General features: G+C 42.1%; 1 protein-coding gene across 1 annotated transcript; it reads right to left on the reverse strand.

Annotated features, from left to right (window-relative positions):
• Positions 1-247: 247 nt before the first annotated feature.
• LOC148041008 (uncharacterized) lies at positions 248-1,675 on the reverse strand. Its single transcript, XM_087675540.1, has one exon. It carries the CDS (start codon positions 1,553-1,555, stop codon positions 374-376), a length of 1,182 nt encoding a protein of 393 aa, XP_087531666.1. The 5' UTR covers positions 1,556-1,675; the 3' UTR covers positions 248-373.
• Positions 1,676-12,253: the final 10,578 nt, after the last annotated feature.

Here is a 12,253-nt window from a genome sequence, read left to right on the forward strand (position 1 = left end):
TGGAAATTGGAACATATGTCTTAAATAACTAAAAATGCACAAACAGCTCCAAAGGGAATACAAGAATTATGTACATACCATAGGATCCAACCTCTCCTCTCTAAATCCGTGAAAAAGGAAAAATAATAGACAGATTTCCATGACATGCTCTCAATGAGAATTGGCAATGGTAATCAGCATACACTCGAGGGCGCACAGCTATTTGAAAAGATGCAGATACCCAAAAACTACAATCACCATGGGCACATCCAGAAAAACAATTTAAATTAACTAGTAGCAACTGCCATACAGTTCTTGGGTTAACTTCTTAAGTAGACCTGCAAGCATGGCACAGATGTTCTTGAATACTACAGAGAGGTTTGAAATGAGTGTACTACCAATAATCTCCACATGAGCATACTCCACTTCTAAAGTGGTGAAAGCGAAAGGCATCCCTCATTATAATCTCCCGGCCAGTAATGTATGACATGTACTTGGTTGCTGTATGGCAGTCACCACAAACACGGAGGTTCTTCATAATTCGAATAGTTTGCTTTGGAGGAGTCTTAATAAATCCATAGCACATGGCTAGCTTCTCACTGTGAAAATTGATCCTGCGTCTTTTTGCTTCCTCATCAATATCATGCAAAACAAAACGAGTATCAGGCTCATATCCAGCTTCATACATCATCTTCACAATTCTATCCAGTTCTTTATGCACTTCTTTCAGCTCTGGATGATTCCTGTCATTAGCCAAGAAGGTGTGCATCCTGCCATTTATCTCAATGCGGCTCATTCCTGGCTCCTTCTTGATTCCTCTATCTCGCATCATTTTTCTTATTCGCTCTTTCTCCTGCCACCGGTTCAGGACAGGTGGAGATTCAGACGAAGAGTTGTCCGACTTTGCAGGTTCTGAACTTGCTGTACTTGTGCCAACTGCAGATTGGGAAGCTGGACTTGAGCTGGTAGATGGGGGAGGCGGACTTGGGCTGATAGATACAGGGCTGGCATTAGGTTGAAAATCAGCACTCGCAAGCAAAACACTGGAGCAGTAACGCTGGGATGCAGCTGGCCCGGGCAATCCAGCAAACTGTGGAACTAAACCCTGGCTCCTGAGACCAAGCCATACTGCCACATGATCCAGCCCAAGCAGATTCAACATGCTAAGCAACATCATGTCCACATGAAACGCCAACATATCTGCACAGAAACTAGCCTGAACTACAGAGATGAATGAATCAAAACAAGATAGCATATGCCTGGCAGGTTCCACCTTGCAGGCGAGCTCTGCTTCTGCATCCTTGTGCTCGACCTGGAGCACGTGTGTTCGCCTGATCTGAAGGGGGTCAAAGCCCTTGCTGTGGAGACCTATTCTGTCAAGCCAAGCTGTCGCATATGTCGGTCGAGATGCGGAGGTGCCATTGGCAGGGCCGGCTACCGCGAGGGGGTGAGCTCTCTTAGGGATGGCGCCTCTGGCGAGGCTAATGGAATGAACGGACGCAGAGCAAACCCTGGGATGGGCCTTCTCGACTGAGAGCGAAGAGCAGACATGCAAGTGGGGTAGATCCATCGCCATGAAGAGGGGAATTGGGTCTCTGCAGCAGCCCCTGCTCTGTTCTAATACGAAACAACCTTCTTCCACCTCTCAAGGCAGGATCCTTATCTCCAGATATTTCTTGCACATTTCGGGGATATTTTTGTTTAAGCTTGTAAGTGTTGTAACTAGTCGTATTAGTATACTACACGGTTTAGGGTTTGGTCGATAGATCGAGCTTTTCAAAGTAGTCCTCCTTGGGTATGTTGCTCATGTGTTGCATGCTGACTTGCCAATATCTTTGTCCTTGCAAGCAAAGTTCTTCCTCATTGTCCTCGCCACCCAACTTTGTTTCTTCTTTGAAGAATGCATTAGCAATTGAACTTGCAGTCTTGTGTACGTCTGGTAGTTGTGCTTTCATTTAACCAATGAGCTTTAACTAACATGTAAGGGAATGTACTTTTTGCAATATTTTCACTCAATCATGTGTGAAATCAAGCTATCCTTTTTTCAAGTCTCGTCTATGTTTGGCAGACTAACTAGCCTTATTACTCTCATTCCAAAGGACATTGCATGGCATCTCAATAGATATCTTTGCTTTAAAATTTTGAAATCAGGATTGCACTTCAAGGTATACTATTGTAATGGTTGAGGTGCACTCTTAGTTAGACCAATTGAATTACTGTAAGTGAATTGCTGCTAGCATAGACCAGTGAAGACCATGGAAAGAATTGAATGCAACATACTCTGTAGAAGCAAGCATTGCTTGGAGATAAGGGCAATATGAATTAGAAATCATATAAAAAGTTGGCAATCCTTAGAACTTTGGTTTCTAGGGAAGTTTGGCTATGTTCCTTTTGACAAATAATGTTATTGGTAATCCACTTAATCCATAAATTCATAGACTAAATGAAATTGAAATAGAACACAATAATAATAGAGAGGCAAGAGCACAATAAGAGCATGACATAAATTGGGTGCAAATGAGGGTGGATTTTATGACCCGGAGAATGCCAGAAATGTGCCAAATTCTATCAATTTGAAGCAAAATTTGAAGCTTAATAAAAGCGGTAGACGCAGATTTGACAATTTTAAACGGCTATGGAAGACGGAATTTAAAATCACTTCAGAAGATGGACTTCGCAATGGTCTGAGATTTTTCATAATTTTTTCAGGTACTGGAATGAAGCAGAACAAGCTCCAAGCAGTGCAGGGCTCCGAGATGGACATGCACAAATTTTCAGTTCGTAATTTGGATACTAGACATCAAAAAAGCCAAAGGCCAGGCCTAGGAGGAGGATCAAGAGACCAAGTGCAATGTAAAAGTTGTTTAAAATTAAAGAGTCATGACCTTTAGGAGCTCAAGGGGCCCAAAATTTTTTGAATTGGGGAGGGGGGTTGATTTTTTACGACATGAAGGAAAAAAACGACCACCTACATCCTAGCAACGAATATTGGAAAGCGAGGCTATGGAGGTTAAATAGAAGCCTATTTGATCATACTTGGCCAATGCTCAAAATTTTTGCTCCATATCGCTCATCTCTAATATGAAATTGGCGGCTCGAGCATAAACAACCAAAATCAGTCTTTCTCTCTCCTCCCTCTCTCTCCTCCAATGGGATGTTCATGTGGGTATTCTTTGGAAGAGATCACGATGAAGACTGGTTGTCCGGCTTGAACTAGATTGATATGAGATCATGTCGACGCTGAGGAGTGATGACCAATGTTGTTTGAAAATCAATGACAGGTCTAGTGGCTGCCCGAAAAACTAGTTCCTAAGACTCCAAACCCGAAAAATGACAGTAAGCCTCTTTTTAATAGAAATTCAAAAAAAATTTTAAATTCATGATGCAAATCTTGTTTATATGCGATGAAATTTTGTTTGAGACTTGGTTGTGATGTGTTTGAGGATTGTGTATCATAAAATGCAGAACCCATGTATGTATATGTGAGTTATTAATTTTTTTAAACTCAAAATGCATGTTTTAAGTAAAAAATGATGGTTTCATTGTTTTCGAGGAATCAAAGCATGTTCGTATATAAAATTAAATGTGATGATGGATTAGAGTGTGAATTAATTTCTTGACTCAAAAAATTTGAAAAATATAACATTTTATATAAAGAAAATACATGAAAATACTCAAATGCGATTTTGGTCAAAGAAAATTGCAAAAAAATTACCTAATATTTTATTTACAAATTAAAGTTATATTTGTACATATATAACAAAGATAAGGCATAAGGTCCTTGGTTTACCCCCGTTTTATGTCATAGTGCATTTTTATCGCTTTTTACATAAAGAAATATGCATAAAATACATGTTTAACCTACCCATCGAATGCAAAATCTTAAACAGTAGGGAAAAGGGGATTGTGGGAGTTGAGTATCCTTTGAATTCGAATTTTATACATATTTGATCACATAGGATTTGTTTGATTTAAGTAAAAGAAAAGGGTAGTGGCATGTGTTATTTTGGTGTTACCTTAACAACAAAGCAATACGCTAGAGTGAAAGTGAAATCATGAAATGGTTGTTTGTGCATATTCACATTCACACAACTTGGTTTATAAGTTTACTTGTTTGTGCACTCTATGCCATTCACCTTGCATCCACACTTTCATATATGGTATCAAGAGAATTATCTCATGGATGCATAGCACTTGATTTCAAGCAATTAACCCATGATGAATGCGAGGTTCCCTTGAGCTGTAAGTCTAGTGTTATCATTTTCTTTGGGGACTGATATGGTAAGGATTAGATTATTTCTTGGAACATTTCATTAAAAGAGAAGACTATGTTGCGTATGTGCTTTATGTTGAAACGGCACATCCTGGGGCTAATCCTTAGGGTGTAGGAGAGTTGTAGTAGGGCCACAGTGATAAGCTGGGGGGGTGCTTCCTTTGTTTGTGTTACAAGGTGCTAGTCACACTGATATGTTTGGATACTCCTTTTACTTGGAGTTAGGAAGGGTATCACGTTAGACTACGATTTAGAGATTTTGTCTACAAAAGTATTCTTTGGATAAATCAATTCGTAGTGTCTATATTCTCCTAGCCGCCGCAAGGCCATCGAGTTGTCTAAGTGAGTGTAGGAGACCCGACTAGAGCCCTAGAGCCAATGTCAAGCCCATTTTTGGTCCTAACAGGTGGTGCATTTGCCAGGAGCTGCTATTAAGTGGTGGTTTTCGAATCTTGGTTAATTAGTGATTAGTCAGTCAGTTTATGCCAAAAAGCATTAAGATAGATTATTATTTTTCTCATAAACACCATCAAGCCGAGATTCAAAAACAAGAAAGAGCTGAAAGGGCTACATGGCGGGCTAAAATCATTAGAAAGTATTCCTCTCAACATAATAGCCTGATACCCCTTTGAGGGAGAGGTCTTAATGACCCTAGTGCCACAAACAGTCTATTAGGAGAAGGAAGCTCGTATACTCCCCTTCTCCCAATAAGTCAACCCACTTCAAGTGGAGTTATAGTCACATTGTAACAAACTTCTACAACAAATTCGATTGTTGTTACAATGCAAGCTATTCCAATTCCTGTAGGAACGTCAAATTTTCTAGCTTTAGGGTTTCCTCTATCCATCTTTAATGGGTTAGTGGAGAAGGATACGGAGCTTCACATCAGTGAGTTTCAAAAGCTTATGTTTAAGTATCGAATTCAGGAGGAGGGACATCTAATAATATTCTTTAACATGACTCTAAAAGGGAGGGCTGCAATGTGGTATCATGGCTTAAAGCCCATACCATAACCACAATTGATTTATTCTTTGTAGCCTTTCGAAGAGAATTTACCCTTGAGAGAGGTGGATAATGTTGGCTACGTGTTCTAAATGTGACACATCAAGAGTCCCATGAAAATACCTGAGCTTTTGCCAAGAAGATGAAAGAGGTTTTTCACAAATTGCGAGCCTCTATGCCTATTCCACCCACTGCCCAATTGCAATATTTCTTGCATGGATCAGACTTTAATATCCAAGTGCAATCGAGTAGATTTTCTTTAGTAGATATAAATACTGCTATAACCCAAGTAGAGGAAGTAGAGTCCCACTTACAAGTGGCCCATGCCTTAAGGGAAAATCTAAATTCGAGCCTTAGTCCTGGAAATAAATTAGAATTGGTTAATGGAGATCAAGATGTGATCAGTACCCCTTTGACCAACCCGAATGGTAGAGGAAGCATGATGTAGAATATGCCTTTGTTTCCAACTCCTCTAAATGTCATTTTGCCATTACCTAGCCAATAAGCTCCTTCAGTAAACCAAGGGTCAATACAGGTAGCAACTCCTTTACAAGTTGTGCAACCTAGTGAGAGGGTAGCTCTTAAAGCCATTGGTTATGAGTCCTCTGCATGGAACATTTTACAAGAAGTAAAAGATATGATCAAACATTATACAGATAATGACCACTTAGCAATATTGCTAGATCACCATAGATATTCATTTCTTAAAGTGTCAGCAAAATCTGATGGGTACTAGAAAGCTTGATGATGGGGGCCCATCATGATTCAGCTGTAAGTGGTGTGGTGGGCAGCATTTCCCTTGCATGGTCACTTAGCCACTACTTGTTAGAGTAGGGTTAGTTCTCTCTAGCAAGGTAGTTATTAGCAACACGGGCATGTGAACCATTATGTGAATAATGAGAATACTAAAGGAGATAGCCCTAAGCAAATTTTGCAAAGAGATTAAGCCACACTAGAGGAAATGCCAGTGAGGTAAGTCTGGTTGAAACTTTCCAAATCAATGAGAGTTTATCTCTTAACAATGTTAGGTAATAACAAAGGGTCATAAATTGAAAGATGCTCAGAAAGATGATCCTAGTACAAGCACAGTTAACCCTAAATCTAGCAAAGATAATAAGAAGGTATTGGATGCCCAAACAGGTCCTCTTAAAAAAGAGGGTGTTTTAGAGGACCATGTGGTCAAAAGAAAACAAAAAACAAAAGAAAAGGATGCTATTAAGATTATCAAGAAGCCAAAGAGTGGCTGATGTGGAAAGAGAAGAGAGTAGTCCACCAACTTCTGTGAGTTTGACCTAGCAAACGCGCTATGTGAAGTCATGTTGGATGTGAATCTGCTACAACTAATCCAATTGTCACCAAACGTTCATAAGGAGTTCAAGAAAATCCTATGAGCAGGTTATGTCATAGAACCTCTTGGTGTCCATCGAGTGGGTAGTGAATGGTGGGATCATGTAGAGAAGCATTGCCCTAGGGTGCAAGCATATGCCGATGGAATCTTGATAGACAATGCAGTGGTGGACCCCAGCTCATCCGTGAACATTATGAGTATGGATTTATTGGAGAGACTGGGTCTACCAATCCAAAAGGATGTCATGATAGTTTTAAAAACGATGGATGACAATCTCAGATGACCGGAAGGAATGGTAACGCAAGTACATGTGACAATTGCTAATATTGAGTGTGCCCTTGACTTCCATGTTATCCGATTTGCTAGGAGGCCAAGCTATCAGTTGCAGTGATTGGACGTCCATGGATATTACATTTTGATTGTTTGATAGATATCCTAGCTGGTCGACTAATTTTTGGACGTGGGTTAAAGAGAATAATTTTGGACGTATATCTTGAGTGCCCATTGGATGAAAGCGCATTACCTTCCACTACAAAATGGAAAGTATTGGAGGGAACTTTAAATGTTAGAACCTCAAGTTCCAATGATTCGGAACAGGGTTCAATTGACTGAGGAGGTTTATCAAGTATATTTGAATGAGCCAATAGAGGCAAAGGACAAGATTTGTGATGTTGATGTGATAGAGCTAGATCTTGGGACTCCTAATGATCCTCGCTCCATTAAACTCAGCACTATGTTATATGCATATGAGTATGTAGATTATGTGGCACTCTTATAAGAGTTTAGGGATATATTTGTATGGAGTTATGACAAACTGAAAGGGATTCCCCCATTGATTTCCATGCATACGATCCCATTGAAAGAAGGTAGTAAGCTAGTGAGGCAAAAGGTTAGACATATGCCTTTTGAGCTAAGAGAGCCTCTTTTTGAGGAATTAACATGTTCAAGAAAGGCTAGTCTGATCTTTTCCATTGAATATGCAAAACAATGCTCAACAATGGTAATAAGAAAGAAAAAGAACGATTAGATCCGCCTATGTGTTGATTTTAAGAGATTGAACAAGTAGACAGTGAAGGAATGTTATCCTCTACTCCTTATTAATCAAATTTTAGATCAGCTGCTGCTGGCAAGGTGAGAGATATACTCTTTCATGGACTGTTTTGCAGGTTATAATCAAATGGCCATAGCTAAAGAGGATAAGTTAAAGATGATGTTCATTACAATTTTTGATACTTTTGTGTACCATGTGATGGCTTTTGGCCTACGTAATGGTCGTGGGTCTTGGCAAAGAACAATTGACAAGATATTTGCCGATATATCCCCTAAAGAGTTGAAGGGTTTTATAGATGGTTTGGGGGCAGCTACCATGACCCGTCATAGATAGTTGATTATTCTGCACGTATGCTCTGACTGATGTCCTGAGTAGTGTATAGTGTTGAATCCTCGAAAGTGTGTATTCAGGGTTCCTTATGGTTTGCTATTGGGTCATGAGTACAGCTGATATTGTCACTAACCTTGAAAAGGTGGCTATTATTGTGGCCCTAAGCCCACCCACTTGCCCTAGGGAAGTTCACAGTTTTGTTTCATCCATGGGGTATTATTGTCAATCCATTAATGTATTGGCTAAACGTTCATTACCCTTTGTAGAGGCAAGCTCACAATCGCCAAGACCCACGAACCGCTTATTGTTCAAGCATTTCAAGCAAACACCTATGGCTATCTCTCACCTAGCTGACGCACCTTCGATCCTACCGAGGTGTAGTGAGCTTACCTTGATGCCCAAACGAGTTGCCTCCTCCCTCAAGCACACCAGTAGCTCCATGATTCGTGATGCGAGCTCAACCAACCTCAAGCCTCTTCTTTCAAGCTCCATCCTCCATAACCGTGCGGGAGACAAGAGAAGAGAAGAGAAGAGAAGAAGAGAGGAGATGATGGAGAGCTTCTTCTCCTTTATGCCTTACCCTCACACACTCACTCCCTCGCACTCTCACACTCCCTCTCTCAAGCACACACAAGCAAGCAAGAAGGAGAGAAAAAGATGAGTCCACTTTGCCACACACCAAAGAATGAGCTCCTCATTTACTTTTCAACTTTATATACAAACCCCTAAATCCCTATTGGGCAATCATCCCCTTATCCCCTTTTTTACATGGCAGACCTTTTTTCCCATTGTCCTTCTATATTTGGCTTCCTTCCTACCGCCCATCTACCTTTACAGTTTGCATAGGAGGGAGCCTGGCGCTCTTTTACAAAAAGTTTTAGGGGCACCTTGCATTTAGAAGCGTGCTTTTGCCTTTGCCTTAGCTTTTGAGTCCACCCTTGCACTTTTGGCCATTTCTCTTTCTGCCTCTTCCGTTGTGTTTGATTTCCTTCTAGGTCACCTCTTTTAGCTCCCGATTGGCGCTTCTCCACTTTTTTCACTTTTTCTTGTGTTGAGGTTAACATTACCCCCCTCCTAGCCTAATGCCAGTCCCATGGCATTGATGGGTAGGAACTGGAAGGTGAGGTGGTGTAGCTAGATAGCTTTTTGAGTTTGTATACAAGCCCTTGCCGGGGATGGTGTTGAATGGATCGGCCCTTGAAATTGAAGATGGTGTTGGGCATGGTCCTTCACTGATTTGCCCATCCCCATTCTCCTGTTGGACAGATCTTGCATGGAGAATGGGGATGGGTGGATCTATCCTAGAAATTGAAGATTGTGTTGGACGGATCCCTAAATCCTTTGGACACCCATCGCCTTTTTTACATGACCAGGCATTGTGCCCGAGCTCTCTTTCCCTATTCCCTTCCATTTACCTTATCCCTTCACCTGTGGCTATTAGACTTTAAGACTTGCTCAGGGTGGTGCCTGGCACTATCATAAAATGAATTACATTGCGCCCTAGGCTTTCCTTGAGAGAGCCCTTGGGGGCTCTTCTTTATCCTTGAGAGAGCCTTGCTAGAATATTTGGTACTTTCCTTCATCCTTGACAGAGCATCCTTCATTGTTGACAGAACCTCGTCAAGATTGTTCGGGCTCTCCCACATTTTTCTTATCTTGCCTTCTCTTTCATTATTCCTGCCTGAGTGAAAAGAGATTCTTCATTCATTTTTTGACATGGTCTTCCTTGGTCGTCCTCTATTTCATTTCAGCTGAATGGTGACCTGTCATAGAACATTATCCCCTCCTGGACGGCGGGTGCCAATTCCCTAACACTTGTGGTGTTGATCTGATGAGGATTTCGTGATTGAAAAGGGTAGTCGTGTGAGTCAATGATGATGAGGTCTCATGGGGATTGGTCTTGGGGAGAGATTGATTAACCGGTTGAGATGGTGGGGGCCAAGAATGTATTGCATGAATGATGGGGCCTCCAAAGTTGGTGGGTTGCAACATTAGTTTTTACCTGAAAAGAAAAGAAGATGCACTACTTGGAGGTGTGTCTACCTTACCGTGTGGTGCATAGTGCTCGTGCGAGTGGAACTGGGAGTTGGGTAAGCCTGGGTGTTGTCCCACACTTGAGGACCCAGTTCGTGCATCGTTGGAGGTGCAGTGTGTGGCTTAGTGAGACAAGTCTAACCATAGGCAAGTGTGACCTCCCTCAGTATGTCCTGCCCTTGATGTGCTCTAAGCGTGACGTGGGGAATCAAAATGGGCTAGGGGGTTAGGGGCGAAGCTAGCCTACCGAAGCCATTGGACGTTTCTAACTTAAGGACCCCTAGGTGTAGTGACTGTGGCCAATGTGGGATTGATGGCTTTTTCTTATGTTTTTTTTTTTGGGATTATATAGTCATGACGAGGGCTAATCTTTGTCATCCGTGGAGGGAGAGGGTGGAGTTGGGGGCTTATGAGATTTACTAATTGCCAGCTCTGTAGGTACCCTCTAAGGTTCAAGCATACTTGGAGAGTGGTGGTGGAAAGAAATGGATGATTGGAGCATGTGGAGCGGCTATCATTCATATATTCCAAGAGGGCTAAGCAAAACGATGAAAGTAGAGTTGCTCGCATCATCAATCTTGCCATGATGCAGCTATCTATTCCATTGGGATCAAAAAAGAGGGGTGAAATGCGATGCTCTTGTGGTGCGGGATCCTGTCTAACTAGTATCCTAAGTAGTCTAAGATAATTACAAGTAATAACGAAGGCAAGATCGGGACAGGAGGAGAATTCATCGATGAAGCGTACTATAGAATCATATAGGTCCTCTGGCGTGAAAGCAAGGGCCTCTTCGGGTTTAGTAGCATTGGTGTTGTAGATCCATGGGAAATCCTACCGGCCATGGATGCTTGGGTTAAAATCCACTCCTACCCTTCTCGGATATGGCATGAAGGTTGGATTATTTCTCTCGAAGGGTAGGGTGTTACAAAAGCCATCCATGCATCCATGTTCACATAAAAAATGCACCTCCTCCATGTGGGTTGGCACTCATAGCCTTTCACAGCCCTAGGTACTTCAAAAACTTTATCCTGCCAAAATTTTGTGGTCCCAGTCCCCCATAGGTCGGGATTTTGCTCTCTCTCTGAGGTCCATTTGTCTCCCAGCCAGCTTTCCACATTGATGACCTCTTCCACCACCTTGACTAGCAGTACTCTACATAAGTTGGTGGGGAATTGGAAATTAAGGTCGAAGGGCTTTCTTGTGGTCTCTTGTTGCTCCCAGATCACAAGTTCAGCATTGAAGCTTGTTGGGCTGTTGTCCTGGCTTGGTGGGATGGGTGTGGTCGGCACCACTACTAACTTGACATTCAATATGCGCTTTACTTGCTCCACCATCCGTTGCCTCTTCCTTTGAAGCTCTGCTTTTCTTTCAGTAGAGGTGTCTACCTGTTGTTGCTTTTCTTCTAGGCATGGGGAAGGAGGCTGTGGGGCAATTTCTTCCTCTTGAGGTCCCATATCAAAGCTCATGCTAACCCCAATGCATTGAATTCTTGTGGGGTCAAGCCTGCTTGCAATAGATTGTTTCATTGCTCTTCAAGGCCAAGGCTAACACCCATAAGTTGTGCTGGTATCTGCAGGCCTGCTCTCAGGGCCTTACGTGCAATCCCTAGCTTCTTCTTTATGGAGTCAACGGCCTCCACTTCCTCTATTTGAGTGACATCCAACAGTGTGCTCATGAAGGCATGTTGCTAGGCTTCGAAACTCACTTGGGTGGCCTCTACTCTGCTCTCAGCGACGAGCACTTTATCAGACAACATGCCAAAGCTTTGACTTTTCTCTCATTTTGGTTTGCCCAGTCCTCTGCTCTCTTCTCCATTTCCTCAAGGCTTTCTCCTTACCTTTGAGTTAGTATCATCAACCTCTGCTCTTGATCTTTGATATCTCTTTTTATATTGTGTTGCTCCTCCTACTCTGAGGTTGCCTCTTGCTTCAATTTCTCGATCTCCTCTTAGCATCTACATGCCCTTTCTTCCCTCAACACCATCTCTAACTCTTCTATGGTTTTATGGACCTTTTCCATCTCCCCTTGCAAGTCTTCATAGAGCCCTACGAGCTCATCATTATGGCATTGCAGGCTTACTAGGACTTGAGTCTCTTCATCCAGCCTTTGCCTACCACTCGGTTTCTACTTTGTCCTTGGCTCGTAGTTGCTCCTTCAGCTCACTTACCTCCCTTTAGCACATGGCTACTTGATGAGTTTTCTCTAATTGTGATGCAGCCATGGCATCCTTTTCTAT

The sequence above is a fragment of the Lygodium microphyllum genome, chromosome 1, assembly GCF_053477565.2.
Source record: "Lygodium microphyllum isolate KBCC chromosome 1, Lygodium_microphyllum_v1.1.10, whole genome shotgun sequence".
NCBI classification, from domain to species: Eukaryota; Viridiplantae; Streptophyta; class Polypodiopsida; order Schizaeales; family Lygodiaceae; genus Lygodium; species Lygodium microphyllum.

Bases quoted from the DNA above. Each gene is read 5' to 3' on its own strand.
- LOC148041008 (XM_087675540.1), bottom strand. From the start codon at position 1,555: ATGGCGATGGATCTACCCCACTTGCATGTCTGCTCTTCGCTCTCAGTC.